Genomic DNA, 25,234 nt, shown 5'->3' on the forward strand with positions numbered 1-25,234 from the left:
GCACCGTGGAGAGTGCAGCGGGCCGGGGGCACCGCGGCTGCCCCGCGCCGGGCACGCCCCCGGCCCCGCCCGCCTGGGCACCTCCCGGGCCGGCCCTGCCGGGGGCCGGCTGCGGCCTCGGGGCTCCCGCCGCTGGGCACGGGCAGGGAGGCCCGGGAGGCTCAGGCGGGCCCGGGGGGCCTGCCACCCCCTCCCCAGAGCTGGGGGGCTCTCCCCACTTCTCTCTCAGCTCCCCACCAACCACAGATGGTAACATCCGGGCCCTCCACAGTTCATTCAGGATGCTGAGGTGCAGCCTTTCATTCCCGGAGAAGACCCTGACCTTGGGGAGGCGGATTGGATGGGGGGAGGGGGCCTGGGCCGATGGACGGATGTGAATCAGGCCCACTGGGCACGACCCTGGGTGCCACGGAGCTGCTTTCATTTATTTTTATTTTTTTTGCAAGGCAGTGGGGTTCAGTGGCTTGCCCAAGGCCACCCAGCTAGGTCATTAGGAAGTGTCTGAGGCCGGATTTGAGCTCAGGTCCCCCGGACTCCAGGGCCGGTGCTGTATCCACTGCACCATCTAGGCCCCGGGCTGTCATTCATTAATAGCTATTTATGGAGGAGCTGGCACTGTGAGAGCTGTGTTGTTAGTCTACAAACACAACTCAAACTTGGTCCCTGACCTCAAGGCCGCTAAGGTCAAGTAGGAGAGTTACAAACAACACTATATAAGGTAGAATGTGTAAGAAGGTGTGGGAAGGATGTCAGCAATGTACAAAAGAAGGCGGCTTCTGGGGCAGCCAGGCGGGCGAGGGACAGAGCAGGGGTCTGGAGTCAGGACATGAGTTCACATCCGATCTCAGATACTTGATACTAGTTGTGTGGCTTTGGGGAGGTCACAACTCCATTGCTTAGCAAAAAACAAAAACAAAAAATAAAATATTGGGGGAATGAGGGAAGACTTTCTGGAGAGCTGCCAATTGAGCAAGGCCGTGAAGGATGAAATTTTGACACGCAAAAAAGTGCACAATAACTTTAAGGTCAAAATCAATTAAAATCTCTTTTGGCATCGAGTTCAATTTCAAAACTGAAATAATATTGTTAGATATCTACATTCTTACGACTCTTACACAATTTTTAATCAAGAGTGGCGCCTTGTGAAGAAATAAGCCCTTTCCCACCTGCAGTGGTGACTAAGAACAAAATAACCTACCAGGGTTTAGGTTTCCTTATTTATTTATTTTTTTTTTTGCTTTTTGCAAGGCAGTGGAGTTAAGTGTCTTGTCCAAGGCCACACAGTGAGGTAATTATTAAGTGTCTGAAGCCAGTTTTGAACTCAGATTCTCCTGACTCCAGAGCTGATACTCTATCTACTGTGCAACCCACCCACCTGCCCCAGTTTGCTCATTTTTTAAGGAATTTTTTTTATCAATAAAACATTTAAAAATTTATTTTTAAAAAACTCTCCCTTCTACCTTTTTCCCACTGAAAAGGAGAAACTAAATTCTTTTTTTTAAACAAATACTTCCACGTAAGAAAAGCAAAATAAATTCCATCATTGATCTGTCCAAAGGAAAAAAGGTCTCATTATGCCCCAAGTCCATCACCTCTTTCTCAGAAGGTGCATGTTATATTTCTTTATTGGTCCCTTAGAATCATGGTCAGTCATTGCATTCATCAGAATTCTTAAGTCTTTCAACATTATTGTTATTATTCAAATGGTTCTCCTGCTTCACTGAATCAATTTGAAGAATCCACCCCAGTGTTCACACAGACTATTTGTGCCCAACCTGTCATAGAGCATTCTAAGCTCATATTACTGTGATTGGCCACAGTCAGACACACTGTAAGTTTCTACATAGTGATGTCATTTTGGCCCTCTTCAAGAAGGGAAAACAACCACCAGCCAACTGTATCAGTTCATACAAGTCTTCCTAGCTTTCTCTACTGTTGCTTTCATCATTTCTTAGGGCACAATAGTGTTCCATTGCATTCATGTATCATAATTTGCTTAGCCATTCCCCATTTAATCTTTATTTTTTTGTTTTTTTCCTTCCTTTGATACCATTAAAAGAGCTCCTATAAATGTTTTTGTATATATATGAGTCTTTTTCTCTTTCTTTGATCTCTTCAAGGTATCGATCTAATATAGTGGCATTAAAGATCAAATTGTAGCAACAGTGAATTAATAAACCTGTTTTCCCACAACCCCTCCAACACTCTTACTTTCCCTTTTTTGTCATTTTGACCAACTATAAGTGTGAGGTAGAACCTTTAATTTGCCAACAGAACATATATTTAAAAATCAATAAATTTGGGACTTCCTATACATTTACTTAACCGCTTTAGGCCTCTGTTTCCTCATCTGTAAAATTAGGGATAGCTAAAGAACCTCTGGTATACCTTTCAGGACTATATCCATAATTCTATAAAATTTTGGATATTTCAAAACTCAGTCTGGAAATACAAACTGTTACAGGTGCAAATCAATCAAGAGGCAAAGTAATTTGGGAGGCAGCAAGTTATATTAAACAGAGCAATTAACTTGGAATTACAATTTAGGATTGACATTTATCAGCAGTATGATTATGGACAAGTCATTGAATTTCTCTGAGCCTCAGCTTCATCAATTGTAAAATTGTAAAATGGGGAGCATAATTCTTGCACTGCCCTAAGAGGTTTATTGTGAAGGAAGTGTTTTGCAGATTTTCAAATGTCATATATTTATGATTTATTATTATTATTATCTCATATACCTAAAAATTAGTTTATGTGAAGCCCATTACAGCAATATTTGTAAAGCACTCTACAGTTTACAAAGTTCTTTAACCTACTTGCATTTGGTTCTCCCAAGACTTCTGGCTTTCCTTATATTATGTAGTAGTAAACAAGCTGGCTCACGAGGTTTCAAATGAGTTTGCGAAGTTACCAGCCCTAATACGTCCTCAACACCATCTGTGAGTTGCAGAATACTGTAACTGTTGGAGTTGAAAGGGATGTTAGAAATCATCTATTCAAGTATCCCAGTGTTCCAAGCCTTTCTACAATATTGCAGATAGATTAGCTTCCAGAGACAGGGACCACTGCTTTGGAGGCATCTTCTTTCATTGTCAACTATAGTTTTAGAAAGTTATTTCTAATTTGGAGTCAAAATTTATCTCCCTGCAACATTTTTTCATCTGTTTTACCTCTGGAACAACAAAGTATTCTCTTTACTGTAAGATTTTAAATATTTGAAGACTACTATTGTGTTTCTTCTCCTACCTCTACTACCTCCCCCTCTCCTTCCCCCCCACCCCCCATTAGCTAGATATTGCTTCTTCCTGAAGCCAAATACTCTATTACAAAATTGCAGAATTTTAGATTTGGGAGGTATCACATATAGCATGAAAAGGATTCCTCTCTACAACATCCTACAAATGGTTGTCCAATCTTTTGCTGTTGTTGTTTGGGTTTTTTGGTGAGGCAATGGGGTTAAGTGACTTGCCCAAGAACACATATTTATTAGGTGTCTGAGGCTGAATTTGAACTCAGGTCCTCTTGACTCCAGGGCTGGTTTTCTATCCATTATGTCACCTAGCCACCCTAAATTTATTTTTTAAGACTTCTACAATCTCCGTAAGAAGCCCATTCTTCTTTTAAAATAATTATAATTGTTAGGATATTTTTCTTATTTCATTGTTCAGTCATTTCATTTGTGCTGACTCTTTGTGACCCCTTTTGGGGTTTTCCTGGCAAAGATAATGGAATGGTTTGCCATTTCCTTCTCCAGCTTATTTTACAGATTTACTGAGGCAAAGAAAGTGAAATGACCTTCCCAGGGTCACCCAGCCAAAAAGTGTCTGAAGTGGGAATTTCCTGACTCTAGGTCCTTCCCCCCTTCTACTGTGCTAATCAAACCGAAATATGTTTGCAATTTTCACTCAGTTCTCTTGGGTTTGTCCTCTGGGGTCAAGCAAAACAAATCCAATACTTCTTTTACATAACAGTCCTTCAAATATTTGAAGAGAGTTGAAGCATCTCTCAAACCTTCTCTTGCCCAGGCTAAATATGCCATTTCCCTCCACCAATCTTGATATAAACATTCACAATCCTGGTTGTCCTCCTATGGACACTTCCCAAATCATTAGTGTCTCTTCTGGAAACTGGAGTCTTGTTGCAACAGAATTACTAGAGTGTGGGATTTGTAGATGCTTGGCCTGCTTTCCTTATAAGAATTTCATCTATAACACAGTTCTCTGGCAGGATTCCCGAATGCAATCTTTATGAAGATGTCAATGAGTTTATGAAGCATTCTTAATCAGTGACATGGTTCCTGTCCATTACGAACTTATAATACAATTCAGAAGCACCATAAACACAAACAAAAGCTTTTTATCCAAATGCAAAGGGAAGAGAAAGATTTTTCTACACTTTTTTTTAATTTAACAAGCATTTATTTTCTCTCCTTCCCACCACCCCATCCTGTTTTTTTTTAAAGACAATTCTGGCAACAAATAAGCAAAACCCATGTCCAAACCTGTGCACCTCATTCTGTACCTTAAATCCCTTATCTTTCTATCAGGAGGTAGGTAGCACGCTCTGTCATCAGTCCTCTGGAATCATGACTGGTCACTGCATTGATTAGATAAGCCATTCAGAGTTGCTTGTCTTTGCACTGTTGTTATTATTGTATTTTTCTATTGTTTTTGCTCATTTTAGTCTGAAAGCTTATACAAGTATTTCCAACTTTCTCTGAAACTGTCACTTTCGTGAGGTATAATAGTATTCTAATATATTCATAATTTGTTCAGTAATTCCTAATTTGATAGACATCTCCTTAGTTTCCAGTTTTTGTCACTATAAATGTTTTTGACCATATAGGAAAGGAAGAGAAAGACTGAAATTTTTGTTTATCTTCCTGTCACAACAGGTTCTAATGGATGGAGAACTCTGGTCAGAAAGACCTTAGGGTCACTTTTCTCTCTAACAATATGGAGAACCATAGACAGAACACAGTTTCTGAGGTAGCTTAAGAGGAGGAAGATATTTGAGAACCAAAATATAATTGCTTGGAAAATAAGTGATGAGTAGCAATGAAAGAGGCAGTATTGTCTCTTAATATTTCAAATGATTTCATTGGTGTGAGCAATTCCTCCATTGATAGCAGAGATCTTACAGTATCTTAGTAGATAATCCTCAAGATTTTCTATGGTCAAAAAAAGCACATCACTGAGTGGTCAACCTTCTGGTGATGATGCTTTCCAATGTCCAATTGGACACTAGGGATACCCTCTATTGCCAGGTTGTAACTGATGATGCCTTTCCAAATAATAGGACCTGTTGGGTCTTACGTTCTGTTTTTGCTGAGAATCCAGAGCTATCTCCAGACCATTGTAAGCTACTGGAAATAGTCATTTGAGAAGATTATGGTCACAAATAATGAACAAATCTGATAGGCCATGGCATTTGACTTAGATACAGAGCTGTGGTGTGATAGATGTAAGCTCCATGAAGGCAGCCACAGCTTCATATTTGACTTTGTACTCCCGGGGCTTGGCACATCATAAATATTTGTTGACTAGCCAACTTATAAAAAAGAAGGTTGCACCAGAGGTCATGACATAGGACTAAAAATCTCTTCTCAATTGTGCACTGAATTTATCCCAAAGAAAACCTGCTGGTAGACATTGATATTTCTAATAATATCATCTGAAAAGAAATCACAACATGAAACTCATAATCCTGAAGTAAGTAAAAAATGCATTCCACATAGGGATGCCTTTGATAACATTACTCAATATTTTATCCTGCTGGCAATTTTTATTTTCAAAAAGAAAATTCATTGATGGAGACTTTGTCCCTTTGTCCCTTCCAACCTAAAATTCTATACTACTCAACACTATGGTAAGAGTCCTTGAACAGGTTTTCATTTGTGAGAGTTTTCTTACTTTTTGTGAAAAGATTATTAGAACTAGAATGAGATGTTCAGGATTAGGATGTATACCTACTTTCATGTACTTTTCCTTTGAAACTATCCTGGCCACTGCATAGTGTAATTCTAGTAATGGTACCAGGGCTTTTCCTGCCATTTTTTTCCTGCTACTGACACACACAGCGATCTTGGGACCTCAGTTGCAGAGCCCCATGCTGCTTTCCACAGCAATGTGTTCCACTCTGGATGCTGCCATTTTAGGAAGGACATTAACAGACTGGAATGTCCTAAAGTCAGTCAGCCTGGCAAAGGGCACTAGAAACATGCCAGGTGAGGGTCAGCTATGGGAAGTGGGAGATACTGTATCCCTCCCCTTTCTCTCTCACCCCCAACAGAACACTAAATGTCCTGTGGGCAGAACAGTGTTCTATTGGTCTTTGAATTCTCAATGCCTAGAATTCCAGGACCCTTTAGTACTCACAGGAGGGATGGATGGTTTCATCCTGTGGAAGATTTAAGGTAGATAAGATACTTCAAATAACTGAGTGGTTGTTTCATGGAACAGAGATTAACCTTGTTTTTTGGGCCCTAGAAGGTCGAATCAAAGGCACTGAATAGATGTGACAGAGGCTGATTCTGGCTCCAGGGGATGTTAAGGCAAACCTTCAAACAATGAAGACTGGGCTCTGCCTTGGGTGGTGGAGGAGTTCTACTCCTGGAAGATTTCTACACAGAGGATTATACAAGTATTAAGAGTATCTCAGGTATTAATTGAATTAGGGTCTCTGAATTCCTCCAATTCTGTGAGAGTCCTAAGTAACAGCCCTCTGTCATCCAATATGAAAAAATATGTCATGCGCTAGGTTGGGCCAAGAAAAGACCTCCTGGATCTTTTTTAGCTCTTAATCTTATGACTGTATTTAGTTTTTACAGTTGTGTTAGACAGACTCTTTGTGACCCCATTTGGGGTTTTCTTGGCAGAGATACTAGAGGAGATTGCCATTTCATTCTCCAGCTCATCTGACAGATGAGGAAACTGAGGCAAACTGGGTGAAGTGACTCACCCAGGGTCACACATGGCTAGTAAATGTCTGAGGCCAGCTTTGAACTCATTTTCCTAATTTTAGGCACAGTACTCTTATCCACTTTGCTACATAGCTGCCTTAATTCAATAATAGGTGGTCAATATTACTATCATTGAGGTTAATATTAAGCTGGGATCCAAAGAGATTTTAAATGGAGGTGTTTTTTTCCCCCCTTCTGTGAGGCAATGGGGGTTGGTTAAGTGACTTACCCAAGTGTCTGAGGTCAAATCTGAACTCAAGTCCTTCTGACTCCAGGTTTGGTTCTCTATCCACTGTACAACGTAGCTGTCCCCAATGAGAATGAAAAAATATTTTGGAGAGGGCAAATAGGACCTGTGATTTTTATGGGTAGGAACTTTAGCTCCTTTACAAGTGAATTTACATATTATTTTTCTCTCTCTACTAGAATGTAAACTCAATGAAGATAGGGATTATTTGCGGGGAATTTTAGCTTCAGCATATTGGCTGGTCTCTTGCTTTAAAAAATGCCAGCTGAATTGGAAGTTAGGCACTTTTTGACTCATGTAGTCTCAGGTCAGAAGGTGCCAGAGGCAAGATTTCGAACCAGATTTTTCTGATTTCAGTGCTACAATCTCTAGAGGAGTGACTCCAAGGCTGCCTCTCAACCCAATGAGATAATGTTTATAAGGTGTTTTTCAATTTTATTTTAGATCCCCCCCCATGAATGATGAATGAATGAAAAAGTATTTTATGTGCTGTGGATATAAATCTAAAAAGACACAAGTCCCTGATGTGAAGGGGCTTACATAATAATGAAATCAACAAACATTGATTTAGTAGAGGGGATACAAAGAAAGGCAAAAGACAGTTCCCAGTCTCCAGAAGTTCACAGTTTAAGGGAACAGTTTACAAACATGTAAACAATTTAGAGACAAGAAAAATGGGAGATAATCGACAGAGGACAGGAGCTAGAATTGAGTGAAGTGAAGAAAGACTTCTTATAAATTTTAGGAAGGACTCTAAGGAAGCCAGGAGATAGAGAAAATTCCAAGCAAATAATTTTGAAGCATTAAATAAAAGCCAGTTAAACTTCTCTCTATATTATCTCTATGTCTGTATTAATGTATATCTCTGCATTATGTGATCTATGCAAAGCATTGCAAATCTATAGCTATATAATGTAAGTATATTAAATTTGTTGACATAGTTGACATATTTTATATAATGTATGTTAAATTTGTTGACATATTACATATATGATATATGCAAATATATTACCATATAATGCAAGTACATTAAATTTTTTGAGATAGTTTACATATTACTACATAATATCGACATATTACTATATAATGTGTTAATTTTTTGACAGTACATGTATGATATATGTGAATATATATGAATAATGCATATATACACAGATTACTTAAAATAATACATACATTGATATATGCAAGGCATTAAAAAGCTTTATAAACTATAGTCATGTAAATAATGCATATACATATATACTAAATTATTCAACGTAGTAGATGTACTATATTATACTGATACTGATATTATACTATTCTATACTATACTATACTATACTTACTATAAGATAGATGCAAGTGACTGAACATAGGTATATATCCACAATAGTTAACACAATATATAAATTACATCATCTATACAAGACACCACAAATTTATACAAACACATATCTATGACATTAATTAGCATATGTTATGATCTAAATAGTGTTTTGTAAGTAATTATTGTTGCATATAATACATGCAATTACATATAAGAATGTGTATAATTGCAGTGCCTTGAAAACAGTAGGTACTTCATAAATGTTTAGATGTTAGCCAGAATTACCTCTAAGGGTTCTTCCAATACGGAGATTCTGTGAGAGCGATGATTCAAATTCAATCCTGATGCCAAGAGGGAAAGGAAAATTGATCCATTTCCTATGAGATATCAGCACCATCATCATCACTACCACCACCACCACTGTCATCATCAGCATCAGCATCAGCATCACCATCATCATCACCATCACCATCACCACCATCCACATCATCATCATCATCATCATCACCATCAGCATCCCCATCCCCATCCTCCTCCTCCTTCTCATCCCCATCACCATCAGCATCCCCATCCCCATCCTCCTCCTCCTCCTCCTCCCCATCACCACCTCCGAGGCCCCCACCTCAAACACCCCCTGGGTGACCCGGGCCAGTCACTCGCGCTGCCAGCCTCAGTTTCCTCCTCGGTACACAGAGGGCAGTGGGCACAGCTCGGTGAGCCCATGGCCAGACGCCGCCTGGCTTCTCTCCAGCCTCAGGGCGGCAGGCCCCCCCCCCCCCCCCCCCCCGAGTGCCGCAGCGGGGTGGGGGCGGGGCGGGGAGAGGAGGGAGGAGGAGCCGGAGGGCTCCGAGACCGGAAGCGGCCGCCGCACCCGAGGACTCCATTTCCCAGCGGCCCTCGGGGCCGGGAGCCCGCGAGGAGGCGGGGCGGGGGCGCGACAGGAAGTCACGTGCCCCAGCCCTTGCCCGTCAGTCACGGGGGCGAGGCCGCCGGGCTGTGGCGGGGCGATGGCGGTGGAGACTCTGTCCCCGGACTGGGAGTTCGACCGCCTGGACGACGGCTCGCAGAGTAAGGCGCGGGAGGGGGCGCGGGCCCCGGTGCCCCGGCTGGGGGGCCCCCCCCGAGGGCTCCCCTAACGCGCCGGCCGGACCCTCGGGGTCCCCCCCCGGGGCCCCCGCCCCCTCCAGCCCCCCGGGGCCTGCAGTCTGGGGGGCCCCGGGGGGAGGAGCCTGGAGGCGAGGCGAACCCCGAGGGTCTCCTGGGCAGGGGCCGGGGGCCCCCGGCTCTGCCCGGCCGTGCTTCCTGGTTTCTCCCCGGAGACCGAGCTGCCCCCCCCGGGCCCCGCTCAGCCCGGCCCCCCGGAAGCCAGAAAAGCCCGGGAGCGCCCAGAGCCCCAAAGGGCAGGCTCGAGGGCCCCGATGGGGGCGCCCGGGAGAGGAGCGCTTGACACTGGGGCCTGGCTGCCGAGGGGTGGCGGCTCCTGGCAGCGGCACCTGCCTCAGCGATGGGGTGAGAGCTCAGTCTGCACGGGTCGCCGTCGGGGTCTCTGCTCAGCTACTGATGCCGTGCGCACGTTTTCTTTTAGGGCTCCGTATGAACGTTGTGTTTGCTTTTGGATTCTAACCACCTTCTGGGTGAAACACGTCCCACAGTATGGTTAAACTTCATGACATTCGCCGTGAAGAGTGGACAGCATAAAGGACTGAGCTTAGTATGGTTTTCCATAATTTGCAGCTTTTCGCAAACCATTTTTTAAGGAAGCTGTTGCTCATGACTTAGAAGTGTATCGGGCGATACGTCCCTTTTCTCAGAAGTATTACTATGAACTGTGTGTTTTTAATCAATCTTGTAATGTTGTTTACTTATGCAAATTCCCCCCTTATTCTCACATTCTGCAAAATTTTTAAAATAGAAATCATGTTAATAGCATTTTAAATAACTTCATTTTAGTAAATTTTTCTTCTGATTTTACATAGATCGTCTTGTTAGAAGGTGTTTTTAAATTTTTTTAACAGATTATGATTGATCCATTAATGAACAGATGGTGTAGCCACCTCACATATTCTTCCACAGAAGTAAATCTTGGTTGAACCGATGTACAACTTTCCACCTTTATCTGACATGAACTTAGTTTGCCTGTTGTTAAGTATATGTCCTTACCCTCACATGTGTAGAGCATTTACATTTAAGTGACAGTGAGCTGTCCTATTGGGCTTTCTTATAGAAAATGTAACTAGTTATGAGAAAGATTCATTTTCCTCTTCTGTGTCACCTTGGAGATTATCCATCTTCTTATACTGCCCACAACCTTACTTGACTAAAGTTAAGAATTCGGTGGGTATGAAGTGTATGATAAAAGAATGCCGATTAGCTAAGGATGTTATTACTCAGATATGTCATTGGTGAGATGAGAAAGCAAGTCCTGGGCTCCTAACTTAGGACATGTCGTTGTTCAGTACGCTGACATAAGGGAAGATGCTTTCTTGTCTCACTCACAGAGGATGCTCCTGTCAGTGGGAGAGAGGTTATTGAGCTCTTTGTTTTATAGAACACAAAAATGTAGAATTAAATATTAAATAGAAAAAGAACAGAATTTTGATGGCAATTAAATTTGTGCTTGAAAAATCAAAAAGACTCACCCTGACAGGATGTTAGATTAGTTACATCATTTAAAAAAAATTAGTTGTATTATTTTTATAGTCCTTTTTAGACAATCACATTCAAGAATCATTCAGTCAGTTATTGAACGCTTTCTATTTGTCAGACACTGTGCTAAGTGCTAGGAAAAATGTAGGAGACTTAGGCAGAAGTCAGATGACTTGCCCAGGGTCAGACTGGCTTTAAACACAGGTCTTTCTGATTCCAATCCCACCGACCACTGAGCCTTCAGGCTTTTAAAAAGCCTTTAAGATAACCTTTATCGGCTATAGCAATAATAGATGTATAACAGATGCTTTAAAAATGGTGGATTCTTTTTTACATTCATTGCCTTATTTGAGTTTCCCAATAACACATTGCAAAGATAGGTACTGTACGTAAATGCTTTCTTTAAAAATCATTTTTTTGGGGAAAAAAATCTGCCTTATCCAGAAATAATTTAAATAAGAATCTTGAATATGATCTTAAATGTGATAGCATACTTCAAGAATATATTACTTCTGCCTTAAACCAGTAATAGAGCTGGACTGTGTAATAATCTCATAAACAGATATCAATTGAACTTTCAGTGGCCTGTTTTTTTCCCAGATGTCTGGGCTTTTCAGAAATAAGTTAAAAGAGGCAGCTAGGTGGTGCAATGAATAGAACATAGGCCCTGGAGTCTGAGTTCAAATCTGGCCTCAGACATTTAATAATTACCTAACTGTGTGACTTTGGTCAAGTCACTAAACCCCATTGCCTTGCAAAAAAAAAAGAAAAGAAAAGAAATAGGTTAAAAGGGCAAAGTCTTTATAATGAAGAGTTGTAGGATAATAATTAGATTATCCAGAATTTGTAACAAAAATGCCAGAAAATTCAACATATCACTGGCAAAGAAAAAAGCTCTTTAAATTTTGGACCTACACTTTCAGGAAGGTCTGGTATGATAAATAATTAGATAATTAACCTCACCTTTATTTTTGATTTATTATTTTTTCTAATATATAGAGATAGTTGTCAATATTCATTTTTGTAAAGTTTTCTCTTCCCTGCCCCCATGCTAGTATAGCAAGTAACCTGATACAGGTTATTCATGTATAACCATGTTAGATATGTTATGTTTCCTTATTGGTCATGTTGTGAAAGAAGAATCAGAACTAAAAGGAAAAAAAATCACAACAAGGGGAAAAACAAAAGACAAAATTAAAAAGCTAAAGAGTATGCTTTGCTCTGCATTCCTATTTCATAGTTCTTTTTCTAACTGTGGATGGCATTTTCTATCATGTCGCCTCACTTTTAAATTAGAAGTAAAGTTTTTTTCTTTGAGTATATTATGCATGCTGTATCAACTACTGTCTTGAAATTTACTTTTTAGAAATTCATGCAGAAGTCCAACTGAAGAATTATGGGAAATTTCTTGAGGAGTACACATCCCAGCTAAGAAGAATTGAAGATGCGCTGGATAGCTCTGTTGGGGATGTTTGGGACTTCAGGCTTGACCCTATAGCACTAAAGGTCAGATTTGTTTATTTGATAATGAATTTTACATTTTTAAGGAATATTCATTCTTAGAATTTAAAACCTTGTGGGTTGGAAATCTTCCTGAGAGGATACATCCTGTATCCTAATCCAACAATTATTCACATTTTCTTCATGTCTATAGGAGAATAACATCTTTCTCCCCCATAACCCAGTTGCCCTCTCTATTCCCTTATGAGGATCATCAGATTCAGAGAGGTGACTGGTTTGGCTGCACTCCCCAGTGTAGAGGGTCAAACCCTGAACTCCTGGTTCCAGTGCCAGCTCCAGGACTATGGCCTACACTATCTCTTTCCGTGGTAGGATTGTATTGAAACAGTTAATTTTCTCCTCAGTAAGTGATTGGTTCTTTTTGTCCTTCATTCTCAAATAGTCCCAATGACATCAGAATGTGATATCTTGACCTGCAAGTGAATTGGATTTAAGTGCATCAGGACAACCCAAGGATTCCTGCTCAGATGAATGGCAATTCCACCTGTTGTTTAAGTGGGAAGAGCAGCTCCTTCTGTCATTAAGTCCTCATCTAGTTAAAGACCAGGACTAAATCTACTGTCATTCATATTTTATAGGGGAAATAACCTGAGGTTTAAAATCCTCTTCATTAAAAAAAAATTTGAAATCTCATCATTATTTCTGTATCCAGGATTTTAATATTTAAGTTCTAGCCCTAAAACTAGAATACGCTTGATGTTCCTTTTTCCTTCAGTTCGAATGCTTACTTTCCTTTGCCCTTCCTCCCCACCCCCACCCCCTTCTGCCATCTCCTACTGTATTTGCAGTGATCTTCTACCAAATCAGCTTCTTTCAAAGTCCTTCTCAATATATAGATCTTTCTCAAAAAAATTGTCTTATCAAATAATTGGCAATGGATAAGGTTTATAATCTCATAGGCTCCAGAGCTTAAAGGGACCATGGTAAAAAAGTTCCAGTGGATGAATTCTTTTTTGAGCTCTCATAGCCAGCACTGAGATTTGTACCCAATCCATTTCCATTTCCCCTCTCCTTTAACCTGGTTAACATGTTGTAAAGAGGGCCTTGTTCTCTGGCCTCCAGAGTTGTACTGATGAATCCCCCAAACCTCCTAGAGTTTTTGGAGATCATTGTCATTTGTGAGTTTCTCTAGCTTGTTGCAGCTCCTTTTATGGATTCAGTCTTTGCCATCTTGTTGAGTATTGACACATGAAAGCATTTCCTTTTATCTGTCTTACACTGACTTTTCAAACTTTAAGGAGATGTCTCCTGATTTTCCTGTGCCATGATATGATGATATGAGTTATGTTGCTTGTGACTTTATAAACTTTCATGATTTCTCTTTATCTCCAGATCAGGAATCCTCATCTTTTTAATGCATCTTCTTCCCTTTTTACTGTTCTACTAGCTCTTCTTTGGCCTTCCTTGACTCTATTCACATAGAAAGTATTTTATTGTCTCCCCTGATTCCAAGCTAAATAAAACACAGTTGTTTAGTTAGTGGAGGTGACAGGATGTATCCAAATAAGTCTTAGCTCATGTGTAGTGGGTATCAAGGACCTTGAGAGGTCCCATGCATTCTTAGGTAAAAGGAAGGGGAACAATCACTTTCACTTAGGGGGATCAGGAAAGGCTTCATGGAAGTGGTGGGATTTGCAGGAGACCTCAAAATTTAGATCTCTTTTTTGCAAAATGGTGACCAGAATCTCTCCTTGTGATAGGTCTGAGCCTCAGTTTAAATGTTAAAAGAAAGTTTTCTGTCGTGTTCCCATTTTTGTTAAGATCCAGCTTTTTGTTAGACACTTTGGAGGTGGTAGACTGATGCCTTCAGGTGTTCTCTCTGTGGCATCACTAACTCAAAGAACATCATCTTATAAGCATATCTTGTTTTATTTTTCCGTATTGCATTAGCTTGTACTTTCCCTCTTCCTAAGAACTCAGGACCCAGTGGAATTATTCCTAAATGAGAATGGTATCTATCAAAAGCCTCCTTCCTTGGGTTTCATTCTTTTTGGTTTTTAACCATTTATCTTAATTAGTTCATAGAACTGGGGATATTTGGCCAGGAAGAGAGAAGATTCAGGATGGGATGGGGGATGGAATATATTGTGGAACCCCATTATACTGTGTCAGCAAGGATGTGAAGACCTGTCATATGTGGAGGAGCAACAGCACCAGTTCCATTTGGCCCCATAGGGCAGAGCTAAGAGTCCTGGACTGAAGCTGCAAATAGATTTCCTTTTCAGAATCCTGAGCTTCTGTGAATTCAGGCCAGTGCAGTGATGATTACTGAGCATGGCGTAACTGTGGGCCAGAATGTTTGCAGTTTTCAAACTAAAAAGTGTTTTTTTCCTTGTTTTAAATAGTTGTTGCCTTATGAACAATCTTCCCTTTTGGAGCTCATAAAGACGGAAAATAAGGTAAAGGATCTTAATAGATAAATATTGAAATAAAAAATTTTATGAATATTATCTGCTAAATTTCTTTTTCTGTTTTGTCCAATTAAACCAGGTCTTAAACAAAGTCATCACTGTGTATGCTGCTCTTTGTTGTGAAATCAAGAAATTAAAATATGAGGTAAGTATTAAAACTGTATTGTAAATGTTCCCTAAAATTGATCTATCAAATATGGCCTGATTTTTTTTTTTTTGAACTTGAGTGATATGTGTTGAATCCACTATCCTTTGGATTTTTTAGCTCAGGGACCATCAAAGGACTGGCAAAAGTTTGATGGCAGCAATTCTCTTCTAATCTTGCCCCAAACCGCTTGCTTTCTTCTGTCTCTTGGGCACTTATGTTATTATAGGGGATAGAGCTAATTTAAATTGGCAGGCAAGAAGGGAAAGAAATAGAGAAAGGAATATAGAGATGATTATTTTAAGAATACTAGAAAAATTTTTAAAATTTGCCAATTTATATGAACTTAAGCAATTCAGTGGACATTTGGTGTGCATTGGTCATTTTGCTAGTTATTAGGGATATAGGGATGCCCTTGAGCCTGGTGTGTGTCTGTGTGTCTGTGTGTCTGTGTGTGTCTGTGTGTTAGAGAGAGAGGTGAAGGCAGAGATGGAAGCAGGGAAGAGTAGGGCAGAAAAATTCTGCAGAACAGCTTGAGACATTGATGGAGGATCAAGGAAAGTCTCCTTTGAGCTGACTCCTGAGCTGAGCCTGAAGGGAGACTTGAGAAATGGCCTGAAGGCTGGAAAGAGCAAGTATCCTGAGGGAGGGAAGGGAAGGATGAGCCCAGGGAAGAGCTGGAGAAGTTAGGCAGGAACACAGAGTGAAAGTGGGTGGGAAAGCTATGATTATGGAGGGCCCAGAGTTGTGCTGAGGAGAGGCCCCTTGTATCCAGGGGGCATTTGGGAGCCTTGCGAGGATAGCTGAGCAGTGGAGTGAGGGGAGCAAACTTGTCTGTTACACAAATGACTTAGATTTGTGGAGCACTTTCAGGTTTGCAAAGTCGTTTTCTCTCATTAGGAAACTGAGGCTTAGTTGAATGACTTGTTCAGTCTAGCATAGCTAATGAGTCAGCTTAGGAGAACTAGAAAGGTCCTGGGTGATCCTTTAACCAGGACCTTCCTTATACCCAAGGAGCTGAGACTGGTTAGGTGGAAAGCTTGCCTATGACTAGAGCCATTTGGGGGTGGAGGTGGCACCTTCAAACCTTCTGATGGCAGGATGGGAATTTCTCTTCATTGGTAACTGTGGGTGGGGTACCCTAAAAAGGTGGCAGGAGGACCCCTGCCATGAGAGTTCTTCCATGATGGTGCTTGGAGTGGATGTTGGCAAAGGCTGCAGAAATGGGGGCCACATTGTGGGTATGGAATCAGGAGGCAGGTAGGTGAGACCCTGAGGTTTGAAGTCTGGCATGGTTGATAAGCTGTCGACCAAGTGAGGGCTGCCCTTCAGTCACATCTCACCTTATGCTTGGTGGTGTTGGGAGGAGCCCTAGCAGGAAGGAGATGACAGAGTTCCCAAAGGGGGTCCCAGGTACCCCTGTGGCCTTAGACTTCTGATTGCTCAGGTGTCTATGGACCTGCTAAAAACACCATTATTTTTTTTTTCTTTGAAACAGGCTGAAACTAAATTTTACAATGGTCTTTTGTTTTATGGGGAAGGAGGTAAGTTCTTTAGTTTTAAAAACTGGTGTGGTCATGATTTCTTTCTTTCCCCATGATGGTTTACCAAGGTGAACCCTGAAACAGTTCCTCTTTGCAAGAAGGTTCCATTGTCATAGAGGAGACAAGAAATATATGTATAAATATGTACAGAATACGCCCACAGACAGTTATACAGCATAAATACAAATTTGGAAGGGTGGGCTTTGGAGGGTGGGTATGTTGATGCCTGAGCAGAGTTGTAAGGATATCATTTTGTTGATACTGGGAACATTTAAAGAAGTTAAAAATGGGTGTTTTTTTTAGTTGACTCAGACTGATGGCTGACTTTCTGAAATCTGATTGCCTTTGTTACCTATTTTAAAAGCCACAGATTCCAGCATGGCAGAAGGCGATTGCCAAATTCAGATCGGGAGATTCATTTCATTTTTACAGGTAATCAGTTTGGTGTTTTCCTAGAATTTTTTTTTAGCCTCCTATATACTCTAGATACCAACCAATCAGCTCCTCTTTATTAAGGATCTGCTTGGAGCCAGGGCATCAAGTACCCGCTTATTATTAAGGAAAGAAACATATCCATGAATAAGTACAAAGAAAATTATGTACAATAACTACCAAGCAGATGGTTTCATGCAGTCATTGGGGAGGCAATAGCAGGGAAAAGTTTGGTTGGAGAAGGTTTTGCTTGAGCAGAGCTTAAAGGAAATAAGGGCTTTTAAAGAGCTTGGATGACATTCTAGGTCTCAGGTACAATTGGTGCAAAGGTGAGGAGATGGGAGGCCATTGTGATGAGCTGTGGGAGGGTCACTCATATTAAATGGAAGACATCATTTACTCACAGACTTATTTTGTGGTGCTTTTGTGTATCAGATGGAAAGGCATGAATAAGGACACAGCACATGTAAGTGGATAGGAAAATACTTGACCAGCTAGACCACTCAGTGGTTCTGTGTCAGCTTAGCCAGGGGTTGCTAATGGCGTGCCACAGGGCTCTGTCCTTGGTTTTGTGTTGTTTAATATTTTTTATTAATGATTTGAATAAAGGCAACTGGTATACTTGCAGACTGTAAATGACTCAAAGCTTCTTAGCTTTGATAATGTTTATATTGGATAATGTTTATATTGGAGAGCATTCCAGACATCTTGACTGACTTCAGTGTTGGACTAGGATGTTCATTTATTAAGATGAAATCTACTAGGAATAAATGTAAAATATTTTTATATATGTGGGATCAAAAAATAAATTGCACAAGTATAAAATTTGGAAGCCTGGTTGGACAACAGTTCACCTAAAAATGATCTGGGGGTATTAGAGGACCAGAAGCTCACTCTGTATTGAGACAGTGGAATGTGACAGCCCCAAAAGGTGGGGCGTGGTCTAGGAGGGCATAGTCCCTTTGAACTTTGCTGGAATTTCTGGAGTCCAGCAGAGTATTAGTTCAGCACAGGTTTCTATTCAAGGGATTTTTGAATTTGTTGTGTTTTACATTTGTCATAAACTCCCTCTAATTGAATTTATCCTCTAGTCACAGGTATCCAGTTAAAGAGCTTTCTTTTGAGATTAAGATTTTTGTCATGTGCCATTGGCAACCCCTCCCAGTTCGTGGTATCCACAAATTTGATAATAAGCAAGCCACAACATCCAAATAATTAAAAGTGTTGGATAGCACAGGCCCAAGGCTGGAGCCTCGGGACCTTGTTAGCTTGAGTAACCAGTCTCAAGTCAGGTAACCCAACCTTAATTTAAACCATTTTCAAGGCTTTTATAAATACAAGAGCAAATTAAATTGATTTGGGTGAAGGCTTATAAGTATCAAGGAAGAAGTAAAATAAAATCTTGCATTTTATTCCTCACTAAATAAAATGCTTCTTATATTTTTGAGAAAAGTAATAATTTCTAAAGCAAAGTCTTATTAGACCTGTAAAAACTCTGATGGTGATTCGAACCTACTTCGAAATGGTTAAGAGACACTTGTCAATCTGTGAGTGAGAAGCATAAATCTCAACTGTCATTTTTGAGTAGAAAAATGAAGTTATTGAACTAGGCTTAATTAGCCAAATAATCCTTCCTAATGAAAATGAGCTCTGGTAGAAAGCAGAAATCTTTGAAAATTCTGTGGAAAAAACTAGGGCATAGAGAAATTTTGACTTAACAACTTGTTTTCTTCAAGTAGAAATGATTTGACTGTGCTTGCTGTATGGTCTGCCTCTGGGTCATATCATGACCTTAAAGTCTTTTAGGAGTGTGTGAAGCTTTCTTCCTATTGGATTAAAGCTTTGGAAAACATGGTCCCATGTGAGTTTCTCTCCACTGGTTCCAAAGAGTCTGTAGAGAGCACAGGTTTCTTGAGGCAGTTCATTGCCTGGTGATCAACTGGACTCTTAATGAAGTTTATCTGATTTTGATGCCTCTTGTGGACCATAAATTTCAATTTTAAAAAATACTTGGAAAAATAGCTATGTAACATGTTTCCATTTGTCATTTCAGGAACTCTCTTGTTTTGTTACAAGGTGCTATGAAGTGGTGATGAACGTAGTCCATCAGTTGGCCGCCCTTTATATCAATAACAAGTAATGATTTTTATAAATACTTTTGCTTTCCTATTATGGACACAAAATGTTATTTTTCTTCAATTCTATCTCATTAACCAAAATAAATCTTGCTATGTTTGACTTAGCACCCGAACAGAATAATCTCAGAGGTCTGCCTATAATACTGGTTTTTGCTTCAGCTACTAACCCTTATACCTCCATGCTTAAAGGAACAAGACAGGAAAGAACTTGGGCTTCTTAGATTTCTCTACAGATGTAGACCTAGTTTTTGGAAATAATTCAAAGTTGTAGAGTAATTTATATTTTCCAAAGCAGTTTCCACAAATCTTATAACATTTATCTTCATAATAGCTCGGTAGGAAGGGAGTGAATAGAAGCCTGTCTTTTTTAGATTAGGAAGCTGACCTTTAGGTCATGATTTAACACAGTAAGATGGTGGCAGTTTCAGGGTGAGTGAGCACTTTTTTGGCACCTTATTCCATTGTGCTTTACACCTTATCATATTGTCTCTGATTTTCCCTCCTTGAGACCAGAAGGTACTAGTAAAGTTTGGTCTCATTTTTTTACTCTGCTGTAAGAAAATTATTTTATGTTTTCCATTTATGAATGGAATGCTATTGACCCATTGTCAGCGAGACAGGTTCTTAGATTCATAGAATGTTAAAGTTGAAATGATCCTTAGAGATCACCTAGTACAATAATTCTTATTTTACAAGTGAGGAAACTGAGATCCCAGTAGCTTAATGATTTCTGAAATTCTCATAACTAGTCAATCACTGATCCAACATTAAAAAACAGGTCTCCTGATTCCCAAGCAGATACTCCCAAGCCACTGTTTTTTTGTCTGTTGTTGTTGTTTAGCTGATTGTATTTGACTCTTTGTGATCCAGTGAACCCTATATAGCATGCCTTTCTATCTTCCACTATATCCCAAAGTCTGTCCCAGCTCGTGTTGGTTGTTTTCTTGTTTTCATGGCATTATCTATCCATCTCATCCATTGCCCTCCACTTCTCCTTTTGCCTTCAGTGTTTCCCATCATTAGGATCTTTACTAACAGTCCTGCCTTCTCATCATGGGGCCATAGTATTTAAGCTTCAGCTTTAGTATTTGACTTTCCAGTGAAAAATCTGAATTAATTTAAGTATTGACTGAGTTGACCTTATTGCTGTCCAAGGGATTCTCAAAACTTTTTTCAGCACCATAGTTTGAAAGCGTTGATTCTGTGATACTCAGCTTTCCTTATAGTCCTAATCTCACAAAGAAACATTGCTAATGAGGGAAAAACATAGCTTTGTCTGTTTTGTTGCACGATGGCATCTCTACTTTTTAGTATGCTGTCCAGATTTGCTATAGCTTTCCATCTAAAAGGCAAGGGTCTTTTAATTTCATGGCTGCAGTTCCTGTCTGCTGTGATGGTTGTGACCAAGAATATAAAATCTGACACTCCTTCTATTTCTTCTCTTTCCATTTGCTAGGATGTGATAGGCCCAGTTGCCATGATGTTAGTTTGTGTTTGATGTTAAGCTTCACGCTAGCTTTTGTACTCTACTCTATCACCTTCATCAAGAGACTGCCTCGTTCTTCACTTTCTATTACCAGAACGGTAGCATTTGCATATCTGAGATTGTTGGTTGTTCTTCTGGCAACTTTAATTCCTTATCCAGCCTGGTGTTTTGTATGAAATACTCTGCATGTACATTAAATAAATACAGTAACAACAACTTTGTCGTATTCCTTTCCCAATCTTAAATCATTTGGTGGTTCTGTATTTAGAACTTGTTTTTCCCCTTTTTGATCCCTATATAGGTTCTTCAAGAGGCAAGTAAGTTGATCAGTACTTCCATCTCTTTGAGGACTTGTCACAATTTGATGTGATCCACACAGTCAAAGGCTTTAGTGTAGTCAGTGAAGCAGAAATAGAGATTTTTCTGGAATTTCCTCTCTGTACTCTAACAAATGTTGGCAGTTTGGTCTCTAGTTCCTCTGCCTCTTTGTAAATCATCCTGCACTTCTGGTACCTTGCTTGTTTTCCCTGTTATTTTTTGATTTCCTTCTTTAGCATTCCAGTTTCCCGTGATGAATGTGACACCTTTTTTTTTTTTTTGGTATAGTTTTAGAAGGTGCTATAGGTCTTCAGAGAACTATACTTTGGTCTCTTTGACATCAGTGTTTGGAGCATAGACCTGTATTACTGTGATGTTGAACAGTTTGCCTTAGATTCAAACAGATATCATTCTATCATTTTTGAGATTATATTCTCCTATTACTGCTTTTCTTGCTCTTTTATTGACTCTGTTGGGTACTCCATTTCTTCTAATTTAAGGGATTCTTCCCCAAAGTAATATATATTACCTCATATATACTATGATCATCTGAATTAAATTTATCCTTTCCCTCCATTTAAGTTCACTCATATCCAGGATGTCGATGTTTAAACTTTCCATCTCCAGTTTGGCTACATCCAGCTTACCTTGATTCTTAGATCTTATATTCCAAGTTCCTATATAAATTGGTCATGCAGCACACAACTTTTCCTTTCATCACCAGACGTACCTGTAGCTGAGTTCTCTTGGCTTTTTCCATTGCATTCCTTCTGGGGCCACTTGTAGTTGTTCTCTAATCTTCCCCAGTAACATGTTGAACACCTTCCAACTTGAGGGACTCTTCTAAGAAAAGTGTCAACTCTGATCATTTTCATACTATCCATGGGGTTTTCTTGGCAAAGATGATGGAGTGGTTTGGCATTTCCTTCTCTAGTGGGTCACCTTTTGTCAGTATTCTCCCCTATGACCTGTTCATATTGAGCAACCTTGCATGGCACAGCTCATAGTTTCGTTGACACCCTCCGCCACGATATGCAGGGATACAGGAGGGCTTTTCTTGTATAATGAGAACTATTTCTAATCTGAATGAATAGGAGAGCAGGGCTCAGGTGCTAGTGGAGGTGACTTTGAAGTAGGCAAGACAGAGTCCCGTTTGTGAAGTCCAGCATTTGGGGTAGGGTTATGCCCATAGTTATATTGTGTTTCTATGCTTCTTCCTTGGAACTTATGTTTTATTATATGTTTGTGGAGTCATCTGGGAGGAGAACATGGATAATAAACAAAAAAATCTAGTGATAAGACCCTCATAGGCTGATTGACTTAGAGCTGGAAGGAACTTTAGAGACTATTTAATCCAATGCCCTCATTTTACAGATGGGGAAATTGAGACTTAAAGATCTGTAGTGAGTTGCCTAACATCACATATTAAGTAACAGAGGTGGCATTGAAGCCATCCCTTCTGATGGGATCCGAAGTTCTGTCCACTCTGACACGTTAGATGCATTGAGCCTTTCTCTGCAGAGTATTGGACCAGGGCTTCCAAGGACAGGACAGAAGAAAGATACAACATTTAGGTTCTTGCCCACAGTGAGGCAAGTTTTAAAAACCCAACAAAATTCATAAAACCTTAAAGTTTGCAAAATACTGCACTTCCAGGAAGCCTAGAAGGTGGATGGGACAGACATCATAGTTCCCATTTTACAGATGTAGAAGCAACAAGAAGTCAATGATTTACTCAGTGACTGAGCACACAGATAATGACTGAGTATCTGTGAACTGGCTATTCACATGAAAAACTGGGTTTGATGATAGCTGGTTTTGAGTGTATCAGCTCTTTGTCATTACTTTTAAGGCAATGGAGAGAAATTCATATTATTATAAACCATCTGTGGGGGTAACTTAGTGGTGCAGTGGATCGAACACTGGCCCTGGAGTCAGGAGGATCTGAGTTCAAATTCAGCCTCAGACACTTAATAATTACCTCATTGTGTGACCTTGGGCAAATCACTTAACCCCATTGCCTTGCAAAACAAAACAAAAAAGAGCCATCTTGAAATAGGGATGAATCATAACACTCTGGCTTGGTTTTTACATGGTTCTATTTTTGTGTCTTGTAGGATTGCCCCCAAAATCATAGAAACAACTGGAGTTCATTTTCAGGTAAGAATTCTTTAATTTGAGTGAAAAAATTCCCCACTTTTGTATTCTTAATTTTAATGTTTGTTTATGTTTAATTTTTATTATTAAAAGGGTAAAAAGTTCTATAAAATGAACTCAACAAAATTTTAAAAATCTGAATCTGTGGAGAGTATTTTACCCCTTTTGAACCATAGCTGCAGACACTAAATTGATTGTCTGCTCAAATGCCACTATCTCAGTTTATTCGGGTGATTTTTATCTTTAAAATGAATGCTTTATGGATGTTGAGGTGGTTGCCTCAGTAGTGGCAAGGCCAGTCATTTCTTAACCCAGATTTCTATTGCAACCAGCAATGCATATTTGTAATTCAAAGTAGCCAAACCTAGGTGTGTCCATAGAATTTTCCTTCTTCTCAAAGCTATTTGGCTCACAAAAGAATTGAATCTACCACCACTTAGCTTTATGTTGAACTATTCAACTTTTTTTTTTATTTCTAAAGTCTTGTGACTACCAGTAGGGTACTCACCAAGGTAGGGTCCTCCCCAAGGTCTTGTGACTGCTGGTAGGGGTGCTCACCAAGGTTTTGAGGCTATGGTAGGGGTGCTCACCAAAGCTTTTTTGACAGACTATGTATGAGCATCTGGGAGAGCTGCTGACTGTTTTACTCACGCTAGATGAAATTGTGGAGAATCATGCTACCCTGAAGGACCATTGGACCATGTATAAGAGGTGAGTTAAAGGGGCTGTTTTATGCTCTCTGGGGCTATGGGTCTTTATAAATATGGAATACCAGCTCTGCAAACAATGTCATTTGAACTACATTTGTTCAAGTCTGAGGGAATGTCCGTTCTCTTCAGGTTTCTTCTCTTGTGATCCTCCCCAGTAGGGTATGAGCTCACTGAGAGCAGGGGTTGTTTCATTCTGGTATTTCCAGCTCCAGAGAAGATGAGGAGAAGAAATAAGGATGTATGTGCTTGTGTTTGTGGGTGCGTTGACAGTGGTGTCCTCATTTTACCTTGCACAGTATCTGGTACATAATAGATGTTTAATAAATACCTATTGCTTGCTTGGTTGAAGGGCTCTATGTAAGGTAATTCTGTGGTGCTGCATCTTTTGGTTCTAAAGAATATTCTCACCTCTAGTTGATCTGTCTTGTTCATCTAGGTTTCCATATAATAAGGTTATTTTGAGACAAAACATGCCTCTCTAATAAAAGGAGGAAATATGTTTAGGGGAATTCTAGTAATTAGGATCTAATAAAGTCTAGTTGAGTTGAATTAAATTTTTGACCTGGATGATAGATCATCTCTTTATTGGGGCTCTGTCAGAATGGCAGTTGTACTTTTAGCTTGGTTTCAATTTATTTCAAGTTTGTCAACTTCTTTGGCTATCGTTCAATGTTAATTGTTTGATTGTTAACTGAGACAAGGGGCTTACATATAATTGGATCATTCATGTTTACCCTGTCCCATCTAGAGGACTAGTTGAGAGTTTTACTTTCAGAATTTTATTTTTTGCTTTTTCAGGTGGAATTTTAAGTTTACATAGAAAGAACTCAATTGGATTTAAGATGTTCTAGTACTAACCAAGATTCTCTTCATAAAGGTTACTAAAGTCTGTCCACCATAATCCTTCAAAGTTTGGAATCCAGGAAGAAAAACTGAAGCCATTTGAGAAGTTTTTGCAAAAGTTAGAAGGACAGTTACTTGATGGAATGATATTCCAGGTAAGTTAAATAATGTTCTTTGATTTCTACAGAATTCATTTTCCTGATAGATAAAAATACATCTTTTGAGGTCCATCAAGAATCATCTTAACACTCAGACCATTTGTCTTGCATTGACCTTCGTTTTACATATAAGAAAACTGAGGCTCAACTCACTTGTCTCAGGTTGCAGAGCTAGGACTGAAGCCCAGACTTTTTGACCAAGGAG

The 25,234-nt window shown here is 39.9% G+C and overlaps 1 protein-coding gene across 2 annotated transcripts in view; it reads left to right on the forward strand.

The window, feature by feature from the left end:
• Positions 1-9,481: 9,481 nt before the first annotated feature.
• Positions 9,482-25,234, forward strand: part of WASHC4 (WASH complex subunit 4) — a 44,478-nt gene continuing 28,725 nt past the window's right edge. For both annotated transcript variants that reach the window (XM_074226754.1, XM_074226755.1), the window contains exons 1-10: positions 9,482-9,588; positions 12,533-12,672; positions 15,033-15,086; positions 15,178-15,243; positions 16,742-16,787; positions 17,152-17,219; positions 19,273-19,355; positions 23,279-23,321; positions 23,926-24,029; positions 24,906-25,026. In XM_074226754.1, the coding sequence (XP_074082855.1) occupies positions 9,528-9,588; positions 12,533-12,672; positions 15,033-15,086; positions 15,178-15,243; positions 16,742-16,787; positions 17,152-17,219; positions 19,273-19,355; positions 23,279-23,321; positions 23,926-24,029; positions 24,906-25,026 (786 nt within the window). In that variant the 5' untranslated portion in view covers positions 9,482-9,527. The remainder of the gene's footprint in view (positions 9,589-12,532; positions 12,673-15,032; positions 15,087-15,177; positions 15,244-16,741; positions 16,788-17,151; positions 17,220-19,272; positions 19,356-23,278; positions 23,322-23,925; positions 24,030-24,905; positions 25,027-25,234) is intronic.

The sequence above is a fragment of the Macrotis lagotis genome, chromosome 2, assembly GCF_037893015.1.
Source record: "Macrotis lagotis isolate mMagLag1 chromosome 2, bilby.v1.9.chrom.fasta, whole genome shotgun sequence".
Classification (NCBI taxonomy): Eukaryota; Metazoa; Chordata; class Mammalia; order Peramelemorphia; family Peramelidae; genus Macrotis; species Macrotis lagotis.